Raw genomic sequence first — 27,423 nt, 5'->3', positions numbered from 1 at the left:
CTGTTGAACTTTCGGTTATCAGCGTCTCGTTTGTTGGCACGTGAATTAAACAGAGAGATATTGAACAATTTCACTTGGACAACTCGGGTGGACTAATATACGGATGGATGAAGAGTGTAGGACAAGTCAGAAATCTCGTTTTTCTCAGCTGCTACATTGATTGCCAAGTCTTTTGGACAAATGAGGTAATATGATACTCTGATCTATCTTAGGATCGAATTACTTTATTTGGTTTGAAATACAACTATTGAGTTTCTTGTCGCATAGACATGCACTAAATAAATTAGAGCCCAAATGTTGAAGCATGAAAACCTTTTTGACGGTTTCAATGTTCTATTATCTCTGGAACCATTTAGAATTATGGTTTGTCCAAGTCCATGCATGCTATATTTTTATTAATTAGGAAGTCCAAGCGCAAATACTGATGAATGATGCCCTTATTTCCCATATGGCGGTACGGCATACTTCTAGCATACGGAAACAGTATGAAATATCACTTTTTGTCATTATGTAGATTATTAATTAAATTTTAAAGAAATAATGGTTTTTCAAATGTAATACTCCATCCTTTTCTTATGACAATGCATGAATGGTTCAAATGTAATAGATTATTGATAATTTTATGAAAAGCAATTATATTTTAAAGAAATACCGGTTTTTCAATGTAATACTTCATCCTTTTCTTTCACAATGCATGAATGGTTCAAGTAATAGATTATTGATAATTTTTGTGAAAGGATAATATAACATGAGATATCTAAATTGATGTGTTAAATGGTAAATCATGGGTATAATATATAGCATTATAAACTCATTCTAATTAGGAAACTATTTCTATGAAAATATCGATCATTTCTAATATTTTTTTGATAAGTAAGTAATATCAAAACCAAAAACCAAAACAATTTACAAGAAGTTAGAAAAGCATAGCAACCACACAACCAATCTGGACAACCCAAGATTTTACAAGCCTTCAAGCCACATTCTATCACAATCTTTAACTTTAGAACTTAGAATCTGTACAATCCTCATTTTCACCATATACTTAATCCCAGTAATTGTTTTCTCAATAGTCATAATCACCTTATTCTAGTAAGCCGAATTCTTTATTTTTCATATCATATATACGGTAGCAGCAACCGAAGCCAGAACCACCATTCTTCTAAATTTTGTACCCCTATAGATCCTTAATCACTAGTGGAAAAAAAAAGAAAGGGCTGCATTTTTGGCCAACAACCCTTCTCGTAGCAGCCCTTCAATAGAAAAGAAGGGCTGCGGTTTTTTACCGCACCCCTTCACAATGAAGGGTTGCGGTTTAGGCTCAAAACCGCAACCCTTCTAATATGAAAAATTCCAGATTACAGATGTAATTAATGACATAATCGATGACTAAAATAATTAGCTTCAAACCTTAAATATAACACAACTCGAAAGGAAAAATTGACACAAATAATCCCAACTATGACCGGTTCGCTCAAAATAACCCGAACTTTGGGTTATTCTAGAATAATCCAAACTATTTAGGGTAACTTCCCAAAATAATCCAAACTTTTATTTTTCTTGCCATCAATGATCCCTTTTGGGTCTACTATATATAGGATAATTAAAAGTTTGGATTATTTTGAGAACGTACTCCCCATAGTTTGGATTATTCTAGAATAACCCATAGTTGGGATTATTTTGAGCGAAACGGTGATACTTTGGATTATTCTTGTCAATTTTTCCCAACTCGAAATCGTCAAACCCGCGTCCAAAACACCCCCGCCAGGTCGCTCGGGTCCCAAACTCGTTTTTTGTCGCCATGCTTTCACCATATTCAAGGCACTACGATCTTACCAATCCCCACCTTGACTTGAATCCTCTCACAACGAACCAGATAATAGAGATGACCAGATGCATTGATCACAACTCCTAGATCGATTCTCCCTATAACCATATTTCCCCTGAAAGACAAAAGACAACAAGAACAAAATGTGTCCCTAAAGGAAATCAGATGAGCCCTAAGGGCCCCAGACTTTCCCCCAAAGGGTAATTAACAGCTTCGAATAGTTTTTAAGTCCAAGTAAGTAACCTTGTAACTTACTTTGTGGACCCAAATTCGAACAAATGGCTTGATCATACTCTTTGCTAACACGAGCAACACCTTCCTTGGACGGCTTAGATATATCCACCCCTCCGACATATAGTGCAAAACTCACTGTGTCTTCACAATCGTCTCATTAGGTAGAGATCCCAAAGATCACATGCCTACCAAGAGCCAAATTTGGCTGACTCGATTTTAACAACGAAGAACACATAATTTCATATTTAGAATGTGAGTGTTGAAATACTTCTTCCAGACGTGAACCACCACTCTAATCTAGAGTGTCTATGTTCTCCACCTGTTTCTCAACAGTACCACAAACAGCCAACGTTGACACTAGAGTTATCTTTGGACCCCTGTAGACATACAACACTCCACCTGTCACTTTTGAAATCGAACCCTTTGCTATCAAGAAAACTAAGTGAAATTAGATTCTTCGTAACTGATAAGATGTTTTTAATGTGTCGTTAAGGCATCAAAAATTTCTTTTCAAACAATATTTATAAAACCTAACGAGCAATTACTAAGAACGTAGTAAAGGCAAGTCAAGGATCGATCCACAAGGAAAATGGGATTAATCAAAGTCTATCAAGTCTAGTTTATCTAATTGAGGGATTTTTTGGGGATTTAAAATGATTTGGTAACCACTAGGACTAGCTACTATCAAAGAACTAGCAAATAACACGAGATGAAATATCAATAAGGAAGACACTAGAGTTAAGGTTACTAGTATGAATAAGAGTGGACAACGACCGTTAATGCAATTGTGATTCAATGGCGACTATTATGCAAGGTTTAGTTTTCCTCTAAAGTACTCGAATCCTCTCTCGAATAGTCCTCAAGAATAATCTCTTGATCAATCAACTAAATCCTCTCTCGAATGGTCTTTAGTCAATTGATTAAGAGATTTAATGAATTTGGAAAACCCTTAATAAAGGATCCCCTTAATTTCTATCCAATATCATGGCCTAGAAATTAAGTTGATTCATGGGATGATAAAAGAGTTCAAAATTCAAAAAAGAACATTTGAAACCAAAATACCAAAGCATAAATGTGATCAATTAATATCTATCCTAATGCTTGAAAACACCAAGATCAATGCATAATCATCTTGAAACCATCACAATCACATTAACGATACATTTAAACCCTAATCCATACTTTCACCCCAATCCTAGATAGGAGACTACTCACTAATCATATATACTAAGCAATAAAACATGAAATTTATAACTAATCTAGGGCTAAGCATGATTAAGGGGTGAGAATTCTAATAGAAATAAGCAATTTAGAAACTATAATATATGAGATCTAATAATATGGATAAACAAGGAATAACAATGAAAGAGAGAATAAAAACTGAAACTTTGAAATTAAATTAATTAAAGTTATCTTGAAAATGTAGAAAATCAACAACTTTAATCTATGGAACTAAAATCTAGGAATAAGTAACGTGTTTTTCTCTCTAAGTGAACCTTAATAATCCTCTCTAAAAACTCTCGAATAAAACATAAGTCATCAAAACTAAAACTCTAATGTTATTAAGGCAAGCCTCGTTTTTTTTTTCACAAATTTGAATGGTATGGACACACTAAAATCAGGTGTGGGCACACCATTCATTTTGTCAGGAAACTGACATCAAGTGTTGAACGGTGTGGGCGCATCATGGCGAGAGGTGCGGGCGCACCATTCCTTTTGACTTGTAGGCTTCATAAGTTCCAGATGGTGTGTGCGCACCACTTCAGCATGCAGGCGCACCAACCTGTGCCAGCAAGTTGCAAAGTATACAAAGAATAAATAAAGGTTCAAAGAAAGACAAAAATAAAAAAATGAAAATGACTATGAACACAATCTAAAAACTATTCCTAGAAGTGACATAAATGTCATTTATTTGTGGATTAGCCCATAAAATGTAGCAAACAGCAGATGACCAACACTCCACTTCCTCTTGTATATCATCAGTATCAATCATAACTAATTAGGCGGATTACTACCCTTTTCTTCGATCGAATAGGATTTTCAGTTTCCTCATCCACGTCAATCTTCTAGCATTGCTGAATTCCTTCTACCCACTTTTCATAAATTTGAGCCAGTATGATAGCACCTTTTTCTCCATCGAATGTTGGATGCATTCTTCAGTTGTTGAATGTTGAATAGTTCAGACCTTTTAAAAGTTATCACCTATAGTTGAGAACTCTATTGTAAATTTTTTCTATTATTTAAACATGTATTGTATTAAATAAATTGGAATACAATATTTTTCTAAGATAGTAATTAAAAAATATTATGAAAATTTGATGTTAGAGGTTCCAATTATTGATGAGTGAGATTTATCTCGCTAAAAAATCAGGCTATCCTTTTTTTTTCTTTTTATGATTGTGCCCTTCAATTTCACATCTTACATTTTTTTTCTCTCTCTTAGCTCAATTTGTGTTCTACTTTACAATTTTCTAGTTTGAAATATTATGTCTTTCCTATCTATCAAGTAGCCCGACCAGTGTAGTGACACATGAAAATTAGGTCGTTCTCTTAAAGTCAAACAAAACCTAACTAAATCACTAACCTAATTAAAGTGGCAAGTAAGGGTCATTCTTCCACAAGGACTAAGGAACATCGAAACGTGTAAATAAATCAACAAGCTAGGCCAAAAATGAGTCGGAAGGTGTCAACTACCAACTAAAACTTATTAAACTAAACTAACTATCAAATAACAAATAGGATTAGGGAAAGGAATCTAACACCAACCAAATAACAATTTAAGCAATTAGAAGGGTGAAACGTGGAGAAAAGAGCCAAGCAACTAATTGAGGTTACTGACTCTTAACTAGCTTTATGACCTCTCTCAAGGGTGCATAAAACTACCTAAGTCACATAACTAAGCCACTCTCATGGTCTCAAATATGCAACCAAGGGGATAAGTCCAATGTCAATCTATAAAACCCTCACTCAAATCTCACTCTCATGAGTAATTAAGCAAGATAATAGAATAAATGTTAACCTTAATTTTTTGTCTGAATTTAGTTAAGGTATAAAAAAAAACATCCAAGTGGCCAACTATAATGCAAGCAAATAGTAATCATACTATTAATCAATTAATAAGCTCAATCAAACTCCGTAATTACATATTCCAACACCCAAATCAATTATTATTGAGTTTTCACCCAAACCCTAACCAACAAACTAATCCATAAACACAAGAATGAGAATTTTAGAGAAATTACCAACAAATAGCATGATAATAAGTATGAACCTCACAATAAACTAAACCATAAATAATTCAACTAAGCATGACCAATTAATCTAATGAAAACAACTAAAATAAGAAATAAAAGAGGAGAGAGAGTAATGATAAGAGGTTTTTAGCGTATCATTAAGGCACCGAAAATCTCTTTTGAAATAATATTTATAAAACCTAAAAAGAAACTACTAAGAAATAGTAAAGGTAAGTCAAGGGTCGAACCACAGGAAAATGGGATTAATTAAGGTTTTTCAAGTCTAGAATACCTAATTGAAGGTATTTTGGGATTTTAAAAAGATTCGGTAACAAATATGACTAGATAATATCATTAACTAGCAAATAACACGAGTCAAAATATCAAATTGGAAGACACTAGAATTAAAGTTACTAGTATGGATCAAAGTGGAGCAATTAATGATTATTAATGCGATTGTGAAGCAAAGGATACGATTATGCAAGGTTTAGTTTTCCTCTAAAATACTTGAGCCCTCTCTCAAATGGTCCTCGAATGATAGCTTAATCAATCAACTAAATCCTCTCTTGAATGGTCTTTAGTCAATTGATTAAGAGATCCAATGAATGCGGAAAGCCCTTAATAAAGGATCCCCTTAATTTCAACCCAATGCCTTGGCCTAGAATTTAAGTTGATTCTTGGGGATGATAAAAGAGTTCAAAACTCGATTTAAGAACATTTGAATTCAAAATACCAAAGTATAAATGTGATCAATATCTATCCTGAGGCCTCAAAACACCAAGATCAATGCATAAACATCTTTAGAACATCACAATCACATTAACAATAGATTCAAATCCTAATCCATAATTTCATCCTAACCCTAGATAAGAAACTACTCCCTAATCATGGATTTTAAGCAATTAAACACATAATCTATGACTAATCTAGGGCTAAACATGATTAAGAGATAAATAATCTAATAGAAGTAGCAATTATGAAACTTATAATAAAGGAGATCTAATAATAAGAAAGAACAAGAAAAGCCATGAAAAGAAGGAATAAAAACTGAAACTTTGAAATTAAATTGAATGAAAAGTACTTTTGATGTTGTAGGAATCATAAACTATGATCTATGAATCTATAATCTCGCAACAAGCTTCAAGTTTTTCTCTCTAATATGAACCCGAACAATACTCTCTAGTCCAGAATAATAATGCATAAGTTAAACTAAAACCAAAACTATCGTTTCTAAGTTGCCTCAAATTTTTTCTTTTGTGGATTCGAATGGTGCGGACACACCAAAATCAGGTGCAGCAGCACCATTCTTTCTGATCTGGCCGACAGTTCAACTTAAAACGAGCATAACTTTTTCGTTTTATATCCAAATCAAGTTATGAACCTGTTCCTCTGATGAAATAAATAAACTTTCCAAGAGAAGCTAACTCATTAATAAAGTTAGTGAAACGAGTAAACATCTCTTGAATACTTTCCTTAGTCTTCATGGAGAACAATTCATATTGATTCTTTAGTTATCAATTTTAGATCTTTTGACTTCATTAGTTCCTTCGTGGGTTACTTCTACCAGGTCCCATATTTGCTTTATAGATTTGCATCCCATGATCCTATTATGTTCATGGGGTCCAAGTCCACAATACAACAATTTAACAGCCATGACATTTACTTCCATTTTTTTAAAATCAGCTTTATCATGTTCAGAGAAGGGTTTCAAAATTACCTCATTTTTGTCATTAGTAGTTGTGAACTCGAAATCACCAACTTCAATGACTCTCCATACCTGGTAGTTTTCAGCCTTGATGAATATCTCCATTCGGTTCTTCCAGTAAGAGTAGAACTTCTCATTGAACATGGGAGGCCTTTGCGTAGAGTAACCTTCCTCAATTTTCTCGGTGGTATTCATTGTTCCTTGGATCTTTTTCTCAATAAAGTTTCCTATCTTTCGTGAGTTCTGGCTCTGATACCAATTGTTATTTCACTAGGAACACTACAAGAGGGGGGTGAATTGTATGTGTAGGAATAAATGTAACTTTTTGCAGAATTCAAACTTAAACAAATAAACAAGCTAAAGGAACACAAGGGAGTTTTACGAGGAAAAACTTCTTGGGCCCAACAAGAAGAAACAACCTCGACTATTAGGGATTTTAAACTCAACTCTTTCACTAATTAGGCCAAACAACTCTGTTACAACCTAATTCTACTTACGAGCCACACCTTGAGTTCCTAAACTCAAGTTCCTGAGCCACTGTTCCCTTAACAACAGTTCCTCTCAACTTCACTCGAAGTTTTCACACTCTTTCTTGCTTTACTCAAAGCTTCTCTCTTACAGAACTTCACTCAAAGTCCCCTTACCCCAAAAAACAAAATATAATTGATCGAAATAAGCTTAGTTGAATTAGAGTAAGAAAGCAAAGAACAAATGGCTATTATGAGAGAATGAAGGCACTGCCACTTTAATTAGTTAAATTCACTAAATCACTTAGTCAGACACACTTTAGAACTTAATTAGACATTAATATTTATAGTGGTAGTAATTTAGAACGTGGGAATTAAAACATGTATTTGTGAAAAACTATTATCCCATGATGTTCCTTACCCCAAGGAACACGTTCCTCACACACCCCATGATTCCATGATCACTGTTAGACATAGGTTTGTTTTTAGTTACTGCTCCGCAATTATAGCAACCACTTTAAGCATTACTCGAAAATCTGGTTAATTAAAACATATTAATTATTAAATCTGAAATCAAATCATTTTAATAAAAATATTATCTTACAATTACTTCCGTAAAAACCGAAAAATATTTTTATCATCATTTGAAAAATAAAATCTTTTCCTTAAAAAGATTTTCCATAAAAGCAGATATTTCCTTAAATAAAACAGTTACCTACATTCTAAGTATAATTTTCTCAACTGTCATCAATGTACCATTGTAATGCTTCAACCTAAGTCTAGTTCCTTTTAATTGTTAGTTCCTTTAATTTACAAGTTTAGCGCCAATTCATTTGTTCCTTACCAAAGAACAAACTATCATCCTCAAATAAAAACTGCCACAGTTCCTTACCATCTTTACTCGTTCCTTTACAATGGATCTAGAAATAAAAAGCCTCGCTTTATTCTTCTTGCTCCAATGCTGCTCCAGTATCAAATAGAGAAACATCTTTACTTAGTCTTCAAAATCCAAACTAGATTTCTTCCTTGACTTAGTATTCTTGTTGTTCCTTTCAATGATACCTTGAAATTCACTCACTTAAATAACTTGTTAGTCCAGTACTTAGTTTGCATCTTTGTTCCTTTGTCATCATCAAAACTAGGGTTCAACAGTGTTTACAATGTTGAAAGGCTTCCAACATTTATCTGAAGCTTCTGCATTGGAGGTGAACAAGAGAAAAACTAAAATTTTTACTACAGGTATGAGTTTAATAGAGACCCAGAGAGTGCTAGATATGACAGGATTCAAAATGGGAAGCTTCCCCTTCAGATACTTGGGGGTTCCTATCTGTCACAAGAATATATCTAGTCATGAATGTCAATGTTTGATTGATAAAATGGTGTCTCGTATTTGTGTTTGGAGTAGCAGAAATGCACAAATATTCATCATACCAAATCAAGTGATGAAGGAAATTGAACGAATCTGTAGAGCATATCTTTAGTTTGGTTCCAGGTACAGTCAGGGAACTGGTAAAGTAGGTTGGGATCAAATTTGTCTTCCCAAAGTGGCTGGTGGACTTGGTTTGAGACAATGTCAGGTGTGGAATAAAGCTACGCTGGGGAGGTATATCTGGGCCATAAGTGTGAAGAAAGATAGCTTCTGGTTAAAATGGGTGCATGAAATATATATTAAGAACAAAAACTGGTAGGGTATAAGCCCCCTGTGGAGGCTAGTTGGTATTGGAAAACTGTGTGTTCAATAAAAGAGCAGATGAAGGCCACTGTGTCACAAACTCAGTTAATGAGTCCTAGAAAATACTCAATTCATGATAGCATGTATTCTGAGATGCTGGGTGTGCAGAGAAAAGTAGAATAGGATAAATTTGTATGGTGTAGGCTTAGAGTCCCGAAACAAAGGTTCTTACATTGGATGATAATGAAGAATAAATTGCAAACTTCTGATAGACTATGCAAATATGGGGTGCGTCCCAGTCCTGTGTGTCAAACTTGTGGGGTGGAATATGAAACTCAGGAACATTTTTATTTTAGGTTCAAATACAGTATGAAGGTGTAGAGCACGATATGTGAGTGGCTGGGCTTGGGAGACAGAAGGTCCTCTGTAAATGATCTGATTCACTTGTTGAATAGAAGTAGTCACTCTAAAACCTATAAATCAATAGTTGCAGCTGCTCTTAGTGCTTCAGTGTATGCAATCTGGTGGGTGAGAAATGATGTATTTTGGAATTTGAAAGTTGTTTTACCATGTAGTATTGTTAATAGAATTAAGTATACTGTCATTCAAAGGTATTATAGTGTTTTTCCTAAGAAGGCAGCTAGACGAGATAATCTGGTTGAGGAATTTAGCTCTTAAAATGTAAATAGGTTCTGAGATGAACCGAGTTCTCTTGTTGTATTGGTGTTGTGAATATTGGTCCTTGGTGATATAATACTATGACTTATTGAGAAAAAAAAATGATAACCTTTTATGTTTAAAATGTCGTTTTTAGATAATAGTGTAAGTTCTATTGACTATCAATCGTAGAATAATAGCAAACAAATATAGAATATCAAATAAGAAAGCAGGAAAATCACACCAGAAACTTTTTACGTGGAAACCCAAGAACTGGGAGAAAAACCACGAATCTGCACTAGGAATCAATGAATGTTTTGATAGAGATTACAAAAGCACTCAAGAGCTCTCTCTAAAGCTTTCTCTCTCTCAAAATATGTGTTAAAGATGAAGAATTACATTAATCGGAATTAGGGCACCTATTTATACCCTCATTAATCGAAAAACGGGAAAAACGCGTATTGCCCGATAGGTGCGGGCGCACCTACTATTGGTGCGGGCGCACCAGCCTGATGTGCGGGCGCACATCACTTTGGTGCGGGCGGACATAAGACTTCTGCCTCAACTGCAGGAATTCGACGAGTCTGAAGTGCGGGCGCACACCAGTCCTGTGCGGGCGCACTTGGACTTGTGCGGGCGCACCACCAACTTGTGCGGGCGCACCACTCGTGCCGAGCCCCGATTTCAATTCCTTCTTCGTTTTCCTTCTACGCAACCTTTCTCCACACCCCATACACCCCCATTGAGCCTCATATGAACCCATATACCCAACAATCTCCCACTTGGAGATAGGTATAAGTGAAGAAAATCTCCATACCTTCATCATCTTTTCATTCATCTCAACTCCTAGTTCACCATCTTCGCCATCAATCAACGAAGACCAACTAAGGTCCTGCACAACCTTAGTTTATCACAACTCACACTCTTGGTGAGCATATCTGCTGGATTCTTAGCACCCAACACTTTCTCCAGACTTAACTCATTCTCCTCCACTAAACTCCTGATATAGTGAAAACGCCTACGAATGTGTTTAGTCCTACAATGATACATGGGATTCTTAGCCAAATGCACTGCACTTTGACTATCACTATAAAGTATCACCTTTTCCTGTTTAATGCCCATCTCCTCAAGAAAACCAATCAACCATACCATCTCCTTACCTGCCTCCGACATAGCCACATACTCAGACTCTGTAGTAGACAAAGAGATACACTTCTGTAACTTAGACATCCAACTCACTGCAGTACCCCCCACAGTAGAGACATATCCTGAAGTGCTTTTGCTTGTATCGATATCTCCACTGAGATCAGCATCAACATAACCCTCTAGCTTTACTCCTTTCTGCCAGAAACAAAGCCCCATACTTGAAGTACCCTTCAAATACCTTAGTAACCACTTTACAGCCTCCCAATGTTTTTCACCTGGATTTGAAACAAACCTACTAACAACTCCCACTGCAAAAGCAATGTCAGGTCGTGTGCACACCATGGCATACATCAAGCTTCCAACAGCTGAAGCATAGGGAACAGTGGCCATCCGCTCCTTTTCTGCTTCTGTAGTTGGTGAATGCTCCCTTGTCAATTGAGATCACTAGGAAGTGGTGAATTTCTGGTTTAGCATCACCTACATTAAACCTCTTCAGCACCTTAAGAATATAATCCTCCTGAGACAACTTCAACATACCAGTAGACTTGTCCCTGAAAATCTTCATGCCTAAGATTTGTGTAGATTCACCTAAGTCCTTCATCTCAAATACTTGTGACAGCTTTCCTTTCACTCCATTTATCACATCCATACTAGTACCAGCAATCAGCATATCATCAACATACAGAAGTAAATAAACATAGTCATTTTCATACCTCTGAAAGTAACAACAATGATCACTATCAGCTCTCTTGAACCCACTGCTACACATGAATGTGTCAAACTTTATGTACCACTGCCTAGGAGCCTGCTTCAGTCCATATAAGCTCCTCTTGAGCTTGCACACCAAGTTCTCCTTTCCTTGAACTTGAAAACCATCTGGTTGCTTCATATAATCTTCCTCCTCCAGATCACCATGTAGAAACGCAGTCTTTACATCCATCTGTTCTAAGAACAAATTTTCAGCAGCAACAATAGCCAACAAGATACGAATAGTAGTTAACTTCACAACAGGAGCAAATATTTCATTATAATCTATACCCTCCTTTTGTAGGAACCCCTTTACTACTAGTCTCGCCTTATACCTGACACTTCCATCAGGCTCTTTCTTCAGTCTGAAGATCCATTTGTTGCTAAGTGCTCTCATACCTTTAGGTAATGCAGACAACTCCCATGTCTGATTCTTTTCAGGGATTCATCTCATCTTTCATGGCTAACTCCCACTTAGATGAATCTGTCGAATTTATTGCTTCCTTGTATGATTCTGGTTCACCTGCATCAGTTAGTAACAAATAATACATAGAAGGTGAATATCGAACAGGTGTTTTGGACACCCTTGCGGATTTTCTCAAGTCAACTTGAGAGACAATTCTTCCTGTACTAGAACTGGAGCCTCTTGGTTGTATGACAATTGTATCCTCTGAATTTCCAGGCTGTGAGATATCTGACTCCTCAGAATCAGACCCTGCAGGAGTGTGAACTTCATCTCTATGTTGCTCACCCAATTCTGGAACAGTAACATCCCCAACTTCAATGCCACCTATCTCCACAATCTCTTTCTCCTGAACTCCCATTACTTCAGTAATCTCAGACTTGTCACCAAATACATCCTTATACAGTTAGTCTCATCAAATGTGACATCACAGTGTCTCAAAATCTTCCTACCTTTTGGTTCCCAACATCGATATCCATACTTCTCAGAACCATACCCAATAAAATAACATTTAACAGCTTTTGGGTCTAACTTGTCACGTTTTTCAGATTGAACATATGCAACACAACCAAATAGTTTAAGAAAAGTAAGTTTTACCTCCTTTCCACTCCAAACCTCTTCTGGCAATTTGAACTCCAAAGGTACAGATGGTCCTCTGTTGATCAAATAAGCTGCTGTGCTAACTGAATCTGCCCAGAAAGTCTTAGGTAGCCCTGCATGCAACCTCATACATCTAGCCCTCTCAGTCAATGTCCTGTTCATCCTCTCTGCAACTCCATTCTGTCGAGTTTTCCTGGAACTGTCCTCTTCAGAATTATGCCGTTCTCCTTACAGAGTTTTGTGTACTCTGTCAACTCATACTCACCTCCATTATCAGACTTAATGCACTTAATCTTCCTACCAGTCTGATTTTCGACCTCAGCTTTCCACTTCTTGAAAGTTTCATGAAGTTCAGATTTCTTCTTCATGAAGTAGACCCACACTTTCCTGCTGTAGTCATCAATGAAAGTAACAAAATACCGTGAGCCTCCAAGGGATCTGACTGGTGAAGGACCCCACAAGTCAGTGTGCACCAATTCTAGCTTCTCAGTTTTCAACTCCTTCTTGGCTTTTGTGAAAGTCACCTTTTTCTGCTTGCCATAAACACAGCTCTCACAAAATTCCATGTCAACTGATTTCAACCCTGACAACTTGCCACTTGAAGCTAAAATCTTCATCCCCTTCTCACCCATATGACCAAGTCTAGTATGCCATAACTTAGTCTCATCTACCGTAGCTGCACCAATCATGTCTGTACACCCTGCAATAGTGTATAAGGTTCCCATCTTAGTACCTCTAGCCAAAATCATGGAACCTTTGGAAATCTTCCACTTTCCCTCACAGAACACAGTTTTGTAGCCACTTGAGTCCAGTTGACTCACAGAAATCAGATTCTTTGCTAGGCCTGGAATGTACCTAACATCATGCAGTTTTAAAGTTCCTCCATTCGTAGTCCTGACAATCACATCTCCCTTCCCCATTATATCCAAGGTCTTATCATCAGCAAGATGGACCTTTCCTAACTTCTTTGCCTTGAAGTCCCGAAATAGCTCCTTCATAGGTGAAGAATGAAATGATGCCCCCGAATCTAGGATCCACGACTCTATAGAACTATCAACACTCAAAACCAGAGCATCCTCAATCTCATTCGATGCAGAAAATATCGATGAGTTATCACTATCCTCCTGTTCTCATTATGATCAGATTTTCCACCCTTCCTTGGGATGTGGACAATCCCTCTTTGGATGACCCTTCTCACCACAATTCCAACAGGTAAAATTTGTTCTGCCCTTAGACTTACTTCGCCCCCTTGATTTTGATCTCCCTTGTGAACTCTTCCCTTTTCCCTTTTGTTTTCCCCTCCCTCTACCCTCTGCACTGTAAGCTCCAGATGATTCTCCACTCTCTTTCCTTCGAATGTCTCACTCAAAATAAGATCACGGACAACATCATACACCAATTTCTCTTTACCAGAGGAATTACTCACAGCAGTAACAACAGTTTCCCAAGCAGTAGGTAAAGAGGACAACAAAATTAAAGCTTTCACTTCATCCTCAAAAGCAATATTAACAGACGATAACTGACTTATTATTGAATTAAATTCATTAAAGGTTGATACAAATTTTTCTGATATAAGATGTCTTCTATCTGCATCTTCCAATATCCAAAATCTGTCCCATCAAACTTTTCAATTCTAATCTTTGAATCCTCCATTGTTAATTATTCTAGATCTAGACAATAATCAAACCTGGCTCTTGATACCACTTGTAAGTTCTATTGACTATCAATCGTAGAATAATAGCAAACAAATATAGAATATCAAATAAGAAAGCAGGAAAATCACACCAGAAACTTTTTACGTGGAAACCCAAGAACTGGGAGAAAAACCACGAATCTGCACTAGGAATCAATGAATGTTTTGATAGAGATTACAAAAGCACTCAAGAGCTCTCTCTAAAGCTTTCTCTCTCTCAAAATATGTGTTAAAGATGAAGAATTACATTAATCGGAATTAAGGCACCTATTTATACCCTCATTAATCGAAAAACGGGAAAAACGCGTATTGCCCGATAGGTGCGGGCGCACCTACTATTGGTGCGGGCGCACCAGCCTGATGTGCGGGCGCACATCACTTTGGTGCGGGCGGACATAAGACTTCTGCCTCAACTGCAGGAATTCGACGATTCTGAAGTGCGGGCGCACACCAGTCCTGTGCGGGCGCACCTGGACTTGTGCGGGCGCACCACCAACTTGTGCGGGCGCACCACCAACTTGTGCGGGCGCACCACTCGTGCCGAGCCCCGATTTCAATTCCTTCTTCGTTTTCCTTCTACGCAACCTTTCTCCACACCCCATACACCCCATTGAGCCTCATATGAACCCATATACCCAATAAATAGTTCACTTTCAAGTTACCTTTGTCTTATTTTGAATAATAACAAGATGGAATTTCACTTTTATATGAGATGTTGTATTTTTCTTTTTATGCCCCTTTTTAGAGAAAATATAAAATAAAAAAAAAAACTTGTGACAATTTCCCCAACCAAACTGAAGAGTTGGATTTAGATTTCCAAAGTTTTAAAGATTGGAAACAAATATCGAATTTTGCTACTCTTAAACATCATACCATGATAAATAATTGAGGTAAAATATTCTCCGCATAGATTTGAGATATATATTTATTTAAATATATATTTTTTCCTCATCAGTTTAGAATAAATTAGGTTTCTAACACTATTAATATTTCTTGTTGTAACCTCTATACAATAATACATAAGATTAATGCATACCTCTCCAAGTCTCCAACTAAGGATAAATTTACACAATCCAAAAAGGTATCCAATAATGGTTTATCCAATCCATGCATGCTAATTCCTATTCCCTTTACGAGTTACGGCCTAATCCAGTCTCCAAACACCCTATGACTCACCATTATTGGTCTTTTTTTCATGTTGGCTTCGGCTACCTTTCCTCTTCCATGGCCGCCATAAAAGTGCTAAAACAATAGCTGTTACACCTGCTAATGAAACTCCCATAGATACTACTACAAGTCCAGCCATCATTTGTATACATGAAATAAGAAATGCGCTCAAGACTAACACCATAATAAACCCTTGAATATCTATATACTGCCTTATCGGGTCCAGCACTATAGCTTGAACTGCTGGCTCAATATTGTCCATCACCTCATTTGCCACCACTTGCACTGCGACATCCACCGGCCACATGTGCGATCGTGTGTCGCCGTTTTGCGTTTTGCAGCAGGCTTGTCGCCACTTCCACCACCACCACCACTCGATTCCTGTTAATTCGTCTTGATTGCAGTTGTGACCTTCATCACCTCCATCATCTTTTTTGTTACCATTGTCATTGCCATTATTGCCTCCGTTGCTGCCTTTTCCAGGACTACCTTCGGAATTTCTGTCATGTAATCTTCGTATATACGCAGTATCAGCAGAACCATATGGGGGTAATACTAATTTAGAATTCGCATTGTTCAATAATAGGAAAGAAAATTAAATTGGCAGGAGAAGAACTTAACTATAAGACTGTTGTTAGAATGTGTTAAAGTTCAAATAACGACTGATTGTATTGAAGCAAGGTCTTCTAAAAAGGTGTAGCAAATGACTTATATAGTTATATATTACAAAGAATCCTCATGCATCTTAGATTGCCCAAATATCTTAAAGTTCATTGTTCGTTCTATAAAAGGCGTGCGAAAACAAGAAATTGTGCCACGTGGTGTTCTCCCTAGGGATTTTAGTTCATGTAATCCATGTACAATAAAAAAAATTAAGAAATTGCATAGCATATGGTTTGAACTCGAGACCTCAAGTGCATATACTAAAGTTCTAACCACTAGGCTAAGTTGTATTTAGTGTCATTATCATAAAGTATTATATTGATAAGTGAAATTTTTTCTTATCCGGGACATAGCCCGGGACTAATAACTAGTGATATTATATAAGGAGTGATTATGACCTTTTTTTTGGTCGAATCTTTATTAAAGTAACGCTGGAGGCCAGATATATATTTAAAACTATCCTGATTCAAGGAAGCGCAAACAAATTAAATTAAAGGATGTTTTAATTTAGTTTGGACAGATTTTCCGAGCTTAATTAAATGTGCCTAAAGTTGAAAGAAAGGCATAGAACGAGCAATTAACAAATGATGAGGAATGATAGCAAAAATAATATAACAAGTGAGAGCATTGTACATCCAGTATTATCATGATCATGTACATCCGATACTTTTTTTGCTTATTTGAAGTTTTCCCTATTATGTGATTTTTGCTCATTTGAAGATTTTAAATGAGCAATGAGCGAAAAAAATAGCTTAGAGTGTATGTAGAAGTTAATTAACGTACAAACTTTATGACGTGGGTTAGAATAAACTTTTACCTTGAATTTTGGGCTTCACCAAGAAGCACTTCCTCCTCTGCTGCCTGATCATCAACCGTTGAGCCATTAACATGATTTTCTGCAAGTTCACCAATCCAAAATCGAACTCCCTTGAAACGAGTTTGGTCGCTTCTCTCTATGCAGGCCTGCAACTTGAATACTGATTTACCAAAACAAATTCTACTCGTTCTCACAATTTCGCATTCTGAACTATGTAATGGTGCGAGATGGAAGCAAAATTGGATATGATGAAGTGCAGAGTAGTACATTACTTGCTTCTAAGATGTGGTAAGAATGTAACAACTCAAAGAGCTAAAATTCTTTAAGTGATGTTTAAGTATTCAAGTTATACTATTTCCTGTGGATTTCTGCAGGCATTTTGCTTTGACAATTGGTCCCCCCCCCCCCCCTCATATTGTATTATATCTTCATATCTTTCCCTTTCTCTTTTCCTTCTCTCACATTAGTTTCACTTGTCAATTCATTCACAAATAAATGTTGGAAGATGTTTGCTTCTTTTGATATATCCATTTTTTCGAACCTTATTGCTGCAAAGTTTATAGATCTTCTCATTAGGGTAACTTATTGTCCAAAACAATGTAAAAAGCTAAATGGAGCACTAAAGATGAACATGTGTGGAGAGTACGCCAAGTTGCATTTACTAATTTGACCCTTCTCACAGTACAATAATGATCTAGCTATTCTTCATTTAGCCTACTCCAAAACATCAGTATTAGAGTCTCGTAAACATGCCTAATTTCAGTAGTCTTCCTACAAAGAATAATAATAGGATTTTTTTGATTCTAATAATACAACCTTTTGGCCATTCGCAAATAATAGAGTAACCTTTTGATTATTTCATAATAAGACAATCTTTATACCCCATTAACAAACTTAATTCGCGAATAATCAAAATGTTGCTCTATTATTTGCGAATGGCCAAAAGGTTGCATTATTAAAATAAAAAAAAATCCATAATAATATTCTCATTTAACATATTTTCCCTTATATCTGTTATGTCTAAGTCTAATAGTTCCTTACTCAGCTTCCAAGTATATTCCCTTACACAATAACACAAAGAAGCTCACAAAGGCTATGCTAACAACGAGTTTATCTAATTCGCTAAAACCCAAATAGAAAAGTTATTAAAAAGGCATATTTGTACATGCAAGTGGCATTGAGTGTACATTTCGGTTAGTTGAATAAAACTAGATATTTTGCGGTCCTGTCCATTCTTGCACCACAAACTAGGTAACACTTTCCTTTGCATAACAAAATTTTAATTTGAATGATAAATGCATGTGTAATATGGAGTAGGTCCTTAGTGGGTGTAATCTTATTTATGTGCTACCTGCCTTTTGAAAGCATTTTTTTTTTGGTGCTTACCATTTGAAAACACGAAATGCTTAAAGTTAGAGAGAAAAAAGAAAATGAAAATAAATGAAGGGCGGTACACCTAAAAAAACAAGAAATTAAAGAATATGGAGAAAATTGCAGCATTTCTTCCCTTAGGAAAGAAAGATATGTACCATCATTGCGGGAACTTTCTATCCCTCGAAAATCAATATCCACTTTTACCAAACAAAGCTTAGATATATAAAAAAAAAACTACATGTCCAGGAATCATATTTTCCTCGGAACCAAACACTATCTAAACTTTTAATTCTTCCCAGACTCGGGTACCCATGTCTGACACGGGTACGTGTCCAAGTGTCCGACTCGGCTATCTTTTGGAATTTTTTCTATTTTTTAGCCCAAAACAAAGTGTCTAAGTGTCCCACCCATGTCCGGCGAGTGTCGAGGATCCGACACGGGTACTTGAAGTGAAATGAAGAGCCAGAGCAACATAGCTTAATTCATAAATTGTTGAGTAGGGGTTGAGTTATGGCACTATTATCATATACAAGGATTAACCTTCCATAGGGTCAGCCTGTATTTCCTTAGCTAGCTCTTTCGTCAAGTTCTCAGCTCGCTCATCTTGCCCTCCCGAAAAGGAGTACACCTTATACGCAAACTGGAAAATCCTCCAAAGCATTTTGGCATCTATTATTTTCTGTCGATTTCTTGCATTTGCCAAAGTTTGATCATTACATGCAGCCTTAGCTTCTCTCCTCTCCTACAATATGTATTGGTATTGATTTGCTTAATTAGACCAGAAAAGGCTATATAGAAACATAAAATTAAGGTTAAATTTTCATGATCATATATACCTTGAGAGCGAATTCGATGCAGCTAGATGACACATCCACCATGGCTTCCTTGATCTTTTCAAGAATGTTAAAGTCAAAGTGAATATTGTGGCTCTTAAATTTCTTCTCTTCTTCATCTTTGGTTCGTTCTAAAGCTTCCATTTCTCCTTTAATCTGCATGATCTTTGTGTATGAGTAATTTCATAACAAAAGTAATCCGTTTCCTATTTTAACGTAACGTTTGATTGTGTTATAAAGTATATTGTATCAAGTTGAATATCATATTGATGGAAAAAAGTTTGATTGACCCAAAGGATTGTATTAGTGTTCATGAATAACCCGCAAGTTTAAGTATAGAAACCACTAAACTTTCTCCGCGATATAAGGTAGTGTTCATGTAGTCACATTGGTTGCTTAAATCCAAATCAAAAACAAATTTATGCATTTATATTAATTTTTACAAATTGATTTACCTTGTTGAAGTATTTCTCAACTTTGTCAAGAAGCTGGGCCACAGGAGACTCAATTTTCCAGTTTAGTAACTCAGATAGTACTCCAATCAATTTCTTGTAGAGAACTGCTGCCATCCTCAAGGCTTCTAATTTTTTCACCGGGAAACCTTCAAATCTTGCTAGAGTCTAGAGTACAAGAATAAAGATACATGTAATTTAACTGCAGCACACTCACAAATTGATATTGAATTTTGTACTTTCACACCCTCCAATGTACTCCCTCTGTTTTTTTTATCTTTCTCACTTAGAATCTTGACACTATTCATACCTAGAGAGAATCTTCTAATTGTTTCACAATTTATAAGAAAAAACATAGTCATGTGGGGTCTTATTTGATTCGTCTCAATTAGTACATTATTAATATTCAATCGTTATAATTTTTACTAATATATAATGAAAGATATTTAAGCTCAAAGAGGTGCATTGAGAGACGCGCATAGGAAAGTGAGAATGATAAAAAAAAAAACAGAGGGAGTAACACACAAGTTGATATTTACAGACACACATCTAACCACATCCCACATTGGCCACATAGATGGTGGCCTTCTTGAAAAAAAAGCTAGCTTAAGAAAAAAATGTCAGTCACAAATTTGTCCATGTATGATATTTATGGATATTTACTATGGATATACCCACATACTCTATATTTCTAACATGCACATATGTATTTGAAGCAATTTTTTACTTTTCAAAATTAGTTACGCATTATTTCTAAATTGCAATTTATAAATTTTGGAATTGATATTCTTGGTATTTCAAAATGATATTTTTGATTTATGAAATCAGAATATAAATTTGGAAATTAAAAACTATTAAATTTAAACTTTATAATTTACGAAATTAGCTTATAATTTAGAAAAAAATATTACAGTTTACATCAAAGATATTATCAAAACATGCAAAAAAAAAAAAACGTAATTTTTGGAAATACTTCATTTTCACTCTTAATTATTTTTTTTCGTGAAATTATTTTTTTGGCGTATGTTGATAATATTATCGAAGAATATGGCCATAAAACAGCTAAAATAAATTTTTTTCTAATTTTTTTTTTTGCATAGAATGATAATATTGTTAAAGTAAACTGTCATATTTTTTTCATCGATTATAAACTAATTTCTTATATTACCATCTTTTATTTCAAAATTTATAATTGATATTTTTGTATGTACCATATCAAAAATAAAATATAAAAAAATATTAATTTCAAATTTATAAAATATAATTTAAAAAATTATCTATAACTAACTTTGAAAAGTCAAAACTGTTTTAATACAAGTACACAATTGGATTATATTGTATTTGACTTTATCTAAAGTATCTTGCCATACATATTGTTGACGTGATAAATGCTCCGCTCACGTTAAAGTTTCATGGTATCCTTTTTCTTAAGAAGACCAGTGTAAAATATTCACACATAATAACATTTGTTTTTATTATGTATGAGATAAAAAAAAATACTATCAAAGTTAGCATAGAAGCATATTCGACGAAAGGGAGGAAAATCAAGATTAGGACCTGGCTTTCATCTGTTAGGACATCAAGCTTGGATTCCAATTGCTGGTAGAACTTAAGCAGCTCATTCATATTTTTAGTTTGGAACGAGGTTAGAGAAGCTTGGATCTCTTTAATCGCTCTTCCATGCTTTGTTACATCTTCTTCAATTTGCTGGAAGTATGAGGATCTATTTTTAAAACCCAATTAGACATTTTTTATATATTAAGACTCGTTTATGCATGCTATATCAATAATGCAAATATGAGATAATTTGAGCACACCTTTTGGTTATTTCGGCTAGTGCATCAGCCATGCTTTGTCCTTCGCTAGCACCATCATTAGTCCCAGCACCTTTCTTCCTTCCTCGAGATGATCTCTCAACTAAGGAGGATCCTTCCATTTTCCCCCTTAGGAGCCGTAACAAGTTTCCCATATTGGACGACCTCTTCAATTTTGTCTTGGTCACGGCCGTAGACCTCATAACCCCGAAAGGAGGAGGCGGTGGCGATGCACCCTTTGACCCGGCGGCCAAAGGGGGTGGTGGTCCGCCTCCTTTGCCTGGCATGCATGGTAGTGACACTTCAATTTTACTAGGCAATAAAGGTTGTGATCCACCTCCTTTACTAGGTGTTGTACAAAGTTCATTAACCATTTTTGTTATCAATTTTTAAACAATCTTCTATGTTTGAAAATAATTGGAAGATGGATATTTTTTTTTTGTTATCGGAGCTGGGTGGAGCTACGCCCCCACCCTATGGACGAGGGGGTGTAGCTCCACCAAGAGGTGGTGTAGCCGTGTAGGTATTATGTAGCTCACTAGTAATAAGAAGATTGACTTAAAAGGTGAAGGTGAGGATGGAGATGGTAGCCTGTGTTGGATGTTATGGAGGAATTATCTGGTATATCTGCTATTAGGCGTTGTTTTGCTTGTATGAGAAGTTAACCGATCACCATCGTCAATTGACGTTTTCAAAGTGACAACTAAGTAATTTTAATGCCAATATTAGTTGGGTACGTAGTAGATGCTCAACAATTGAATGGATCAATCATCAATTAGAAAACACCTATTCTTATATTATTTCCTCAATGATTTAATAGTTCATACATTCTAATTGTTATGATTTCTTAACGCTCAAGTACATGGACCTTTCCACGATTATTATTATCATCATATCATGAATCAATCTTTAATTTTAATAGTTAACTTAAGACATCTACTAGCCTTATATGCATGCGATACGTGTTAATTTCAAAACTTGTTATTCTATTATATACTTTATCCATACTATAGATATGATTACACTTATAATGTGAAAGATTAATAGTTAGATGAACTTAGATATTTTAATTTGCTGATGTAAAAAACTAACAAATATTGTGAGTGACTTTTAATTATAACTTTTTGTGAATGCATTTTGAACAAAAAGATCAATGGACATAATGAGTTGGTTTTGACTAAATTAAAGAATATCAAAGGTAGTGAGTGTTTTAGACTTTTTAGGTGGACGTCATGTGTTCCATCTTCTATTATAAAAAAAGTCAAGATATTTTGTCCATTTAATTTTTTGATTGAAATATTTGATTCATATACCATTTTTAATTTATTTAAAATGACAAGTTGAAATGAGAAAGAGTTCTTAAATTATTTTTCTTTTGTAATTTTTTTTCATTCCATTAGATTATTAAGGATAATTTAGTATTTTTAGAGGACACCGTCTTCCACCCCTTTTCTTATATAATATAGATGTATTTATACCGTAGAAAATAAAAATATAAACACAATTAAACCAAATGCATTACATAAAAAAAAATTGCATATAAATGGAATCTTCATATGCCGTGTTGCCCGAGGGAGATGTGGTAGGTCAGTCACTGACAGAGTTAGTCGGGACGTCGGGGGTACTGGCAGTTCAGGGGCGGCGGATCTAGGATTTTAAATTTGGGGGGTCCTAACTAAACCAATCAAATAAACAAAGATCTTAGTTCACAAATGAGGTGTTGAGTTTTAAAGATAAGAACACCAAAATTTACAATATCTGAGTCATCGATTAGAGATACCTTTATTATATTTATATTTCGATATTATCTCCACTTTTATTATAAATTGACTTCAACACTCATCAACAAACACAAACCTTTGATATTCAGTTTATAATTAATCTATACAAATTTTCTAAATGTAAATAGAGATAAATCCAAAATCTTATATAATAACAATTATTGTTTATTTGTAAATAAATCTTGTCATACTCAATATATGAATAGTGTATAAAAACAAATAGTTTCATTTATTTGAAAACAGAAGGAGAATTAATCATTATATTACAAAAATGAAAAAAGGTTACATCAGAGGTAATACTAAGATAGAAATGGGTATTATTCAAAATAATGAGTTTCAAAATATTAAAGTGCTGAAATAGAAAACATAAAGAGTAAAAACTTATAAGTTTGAAAATAAAAACAAGGAAAAAGTCAAAAGTTAAAAAAAACAAAAGAAAAAAGGAAAGAGGGTGAAAATTGCTATTAAAGGGATTCGACCTTGCGTCGAAAACTACTAGATGAGCTACATATCGTTTGAAGCTTGACCACTAGAGCACCATCCGCTTTGTCAGAACAAGTGCATGAATACTTCTGTTAACATATTTACAACTTGACGTTTAAGATAAAATCGAAAACTGGAATTTTTTGGGGAGTTCATGGCCACCCAGGACCCACAATAGATCCGCCTATGGGTACTACAGTACCCCTAAAGCCAAAAAAAGAAAAAAAAAATTGTCGTCCATACGCGACCGTCGTCGTCTATCGTTGTCATGAGAAAGAGAAGCGTCACGCGTGACAGTTCGTCTCGCTTTCTCATATCTGCCAGGCTACTAGCCCATTAATCGTCGCGTCGGAATTCATCTGCTATCTGCATCTGCAGCCCAGTATTTTGTGACATGGCAGGATATCAATACTGCGACGGCACCACCCTGCATGCTTGCGGTTTACTCGCTGTTGTTGTACTCTTCGGCAATTCTTGTTTCCAATCTCGAAAAAGCTTTAATCACCAATCATTTTCTAGTATAAACACAAGCTTTTTCAGTACCAATAATTTCTTAATATATTTCTGTTTTACTTCTAATTTTCTTTTAATATATAATCATATTATTGTTTTTTTTTAAGCCAGAAAGAAAGAAACTAGGGAGGATCCCAAATAACAGGCCACCATAAAGCATCGTTACGGATGATCTTGGAAAAAACAATATCAGGAGATTCAAACCAATAACAGAGATTAGTAATGGAATGGCCATGATGTTTCATCCAGTCGGCTGCAAAATTAGCCTCTCTAAAAACATGCTGAACATTATACTTATCAAATCTTCTCAAATCTTCCATTGTAACATTAATAAGAGCATCAATAGACCAAGGAATTTTCCATATTCTTTTGATAGCTTGAATAACCGAGAGATTATCACCCTCAATAGTAATATTATTAGCCCCTAGAAGGAGAGCTCCCCTAACACCTTCTCTAAGACCCCATGCCTCATCAACTAAAATAGAATTATTATCAGCAATGGCATTAGCACCACTAAGCAAAAGATTCCCCATAACATCTCTAATAACAAAACCATAAGCTGTACTACCATTCTTTAACTTAGAACCATCAAAATTAAGTTTAACAAAATCAAGAGGAGGGGGGTACCAAATAATATTAGGCCTATGTTTTTTAGCGTCTTTAATATCTTGATGACTATAACCCAAATTGGAAAAATTAGATAAAGAACAATCTAGATTATGCATATAAGCTTTAGTCATAGCCCCTAGTTTGAATGGTGAAAAACTTTCCTGACGAAATGTGATATAATTTCTAGCATACCAAATAAACCACCAAACAACCGCATAGAAATTGAGGTTCTTAAGAGTCAAACAAGACTTAAGATTGACAAAATACTCAGTAAAGGAGAGATCATTATTATTAGTAGGAAGGGGAGAAAAAACCCCATTGCCATTAACTATTTCTAAAACATCATGCATAAAAGGACAGTCAAGAAATAAGTGATGGTCATCTTCAGAGTGAAAGTTACAAAAAACACACTCTAAAAGAAAGGAAAACATGACTCATTTCTAACCTCTTAAGTAAGGAGACCATTCTGACAAATTTTCCACAAAAAGAATTTAATCTTGGGTGGAGTGGACAAACCCCAAATCCAAGCAAAACTAACCTGGTTGGGCGGATCTAGTCCATACCCTTGAAGCAGAGCAACACCTGATTTAACCGAATATTCTCCGTCTGCAGTACGACCGTGAAAAATAGCTCCTGGCTACAACATAAGAGCCTAGCTGCTTCAAAATATTCTATCTGCCATTCTATTATAAGGAAGAAATTTTTTTAGAATATCCTCCACTACATTAATCGGAACATAATTTAAGAGAAGATCTTTATTCCATTGAGCAGCATCTGTAATGAAGAAGCTAACCATCAACTCCTCTGACCCAATAATAGGGGAGTACTTATTTTTAATAGGGTAATTAAACACCCAATTATCATTCCAAAACGAGATATTCTTCCCATTCCCAACCATCCATCTAAGACCTTGTTTGAAAGGCGAACGAAGCGTCATTAGTTTACTCCATTGCCACGATACATTAGCTTTAGTTTTATAAGTGAATAAGGTGTCTTCTTTTAAATATTTTTTCTTAACAAGTTTGACCCATAAGTTATTAGGCATCCTCATAATTTTCCAAAGAAGTTTAAACTGAAGAGCTAAGTTATTAATTTTAGCTTTTCTCAACCCCAATCCTCCAAATTTTTTAGGTGTACAAATCTTATCGCATCCTATCAAATTAGGAGCTTTAGAATTCGGATCTTTATTCCAAAGAAAATTCCTATAGTTTTTATCTAGAAAGGAGAGGATATAAGGAGGGAGGCTAAAACTTTGCATTTGAAAGCTAGCTTTAGAAGCTAGATTAGACTGAATTAAAATAGTTCTACCCGCTTGAGATAAAGAATTGGCTCTCCACTTAGAAAGTTGAGAGGAGACTTTTTCTTGAATTGAACTAAAAGATGCATTTGTGACCTTGCTACTAATGATTGGGCAACCCAAATAGTTACCTAGTGATCGAGAATTTTCCATCTGGAGAATATTCTGAAAAACACTTAATAATTCTGTTGGGGTATTAGTAGTACATTGAAAGGCAGATTTATGGAAATTGACAAGTTGGCCTGACATTGAGCAGTACTTGTTTGGTAATGGTAATATCTTTATTATAGTAACTACTCCCTCCGTTCCAAAATATAGGTCCTATTTCTATTTTGGGTGTCCCAATATATAGTTCTCGTTTCTATATTTAGTTCCACTTTTTTCCGTAATTTGTCTAGAAAAACCGTTTCCCATCATTTATTTGCTTCTTGAATTTTGTTTTTTCCTTTTTTTATTCAACCAAAATGTTACAATTAACGCTCTTTCACCAATTATTCTCCATTCTCTCTCCTAAAATCATCTTTTCCCATACAACATTATTTATTTAAATAAACAATTTTTTTTATTATCTTTCTGAAATTATACTTGCATAAATTACCATGAAAAAAAGGAAGTGAGAACTATATTTTGGGACGGAAGGGGTAGTAGTTTACTACTAGTATATAGAAATTGGGTCAACTTTGATGTGTTTATTTATTAATTAATTTAAATTGATTGATTTATAAGATGGACTGATTGTTGGTTATTGATTTGATTTTATATGCAGTATTTAGTAGAGTAATTAGTTTCTTTGTGTATTGGATATAGAAAATGACACCTAGCTCAAAAGGGAAACAACAACCCGATCTTCGACAATTTATAGTACAAGTGAAACAATGTCTTGGATTGTAATATTTATAACGTAGAATATTTTTGAAATGTTGAGAACAAGTTTATCTAATAAATCACAGTATCCCCGATTTGAAAATCCTACATCCGACACTGAGGTCAGTGGAGTAGCACCCTAAATTATAGGTGCCAGGTTCGAATCCTCATCCCAACAATATTTTGGGGCACTTACTTTTGGGTTGTTTAGCCTGCTTGTACGCATCCTTTGAGTTGGTGTGCCCTGCATGCTAGTAGCCTAGCAAGGGTTGGTGTACGGACCAATTATCTTTCTTGATAAAAAAAATGTC

General features: G+C 35.2%; 2 protein-coding genes across 2 annotated transcripts; both read right to left on the bottom strand.

The window, feature by feature from the left end:
• Nucleotides 1-15,351: 15,351 nt before the first annotated feature.
• LOC109135787 (uncharacterized) lies at nucleotides 15,352-17,475 on the bottom strand. Its single transcript, XM_019251356.3, has 2 exons — nucleotides 17,093-17,475; nucleotides 15,352-16,124 (listed from the first exon to the last, which is right to left on the bottom strand). The coding sequence occupies exons 1-2, from the start codon at nucleotides 17,359-17,361 to the stop codon at nucleotides 15,611-15,613; spliced, it is 783 nt and encodes a 260-aa protein (XP_019106901.1). The 5' UTR covers nucleotides 17,362-17,475; the 3' UTR covers nucleotides 15,352-15,610.
• A 1,108-nt stretch (nucleotides 17,476-18,583) lies between these two features.
• On the bottom strand, nucleotides 18,584-22,288 carry LOC104900766 (hypothetical protein). Its single transcript, XM_010688271.4, has 5 exons — nucleotides 21,569-22,288; nucleotides 21,309-21,474; nucleotides 19,755-19,919; nucleotides 19,303-19,455; nucleotides 18,584-19,208 (listed from the first exon to the last, which is right to left on the bottom strand). The coding sequence occupies exons 1-5, from the start codon at nucleotides 21,937-21,939 to the stop codon at nucleotides 19,002-19,004; spliced, it is 1,062 nt and encodes a 353-aa protein (XP_010686573.1). The 5' UTR covers nucleotides 21,940-22,288; the 3' UTR covers nucleotides 18,584-19,001.
• Between the last annotated feature and the right edge of the window lie 5,135 nt (nucleotides 22,289-27,423).

Source organism: Beta vulgaris, chromosome 8 (assembly GCF_026745355.1).
Source record: "Beta vulgaris subsp. vulgaris cultivar EL10 chromosome 8, EL10.2, whole genome shotgun sequence".
Classification (NCBI taxonomy): Eukaryota; Viridiplantae; Streptophyta; class Magnoliopsida; order Caryophyllales; family Amaranthaceae; genus Beta; species Beta vulgaris.
Note: the sequence above shows the minus strand (reverse complement) of the source record. Positions and strands in the feature narration are given on the sequence as shown.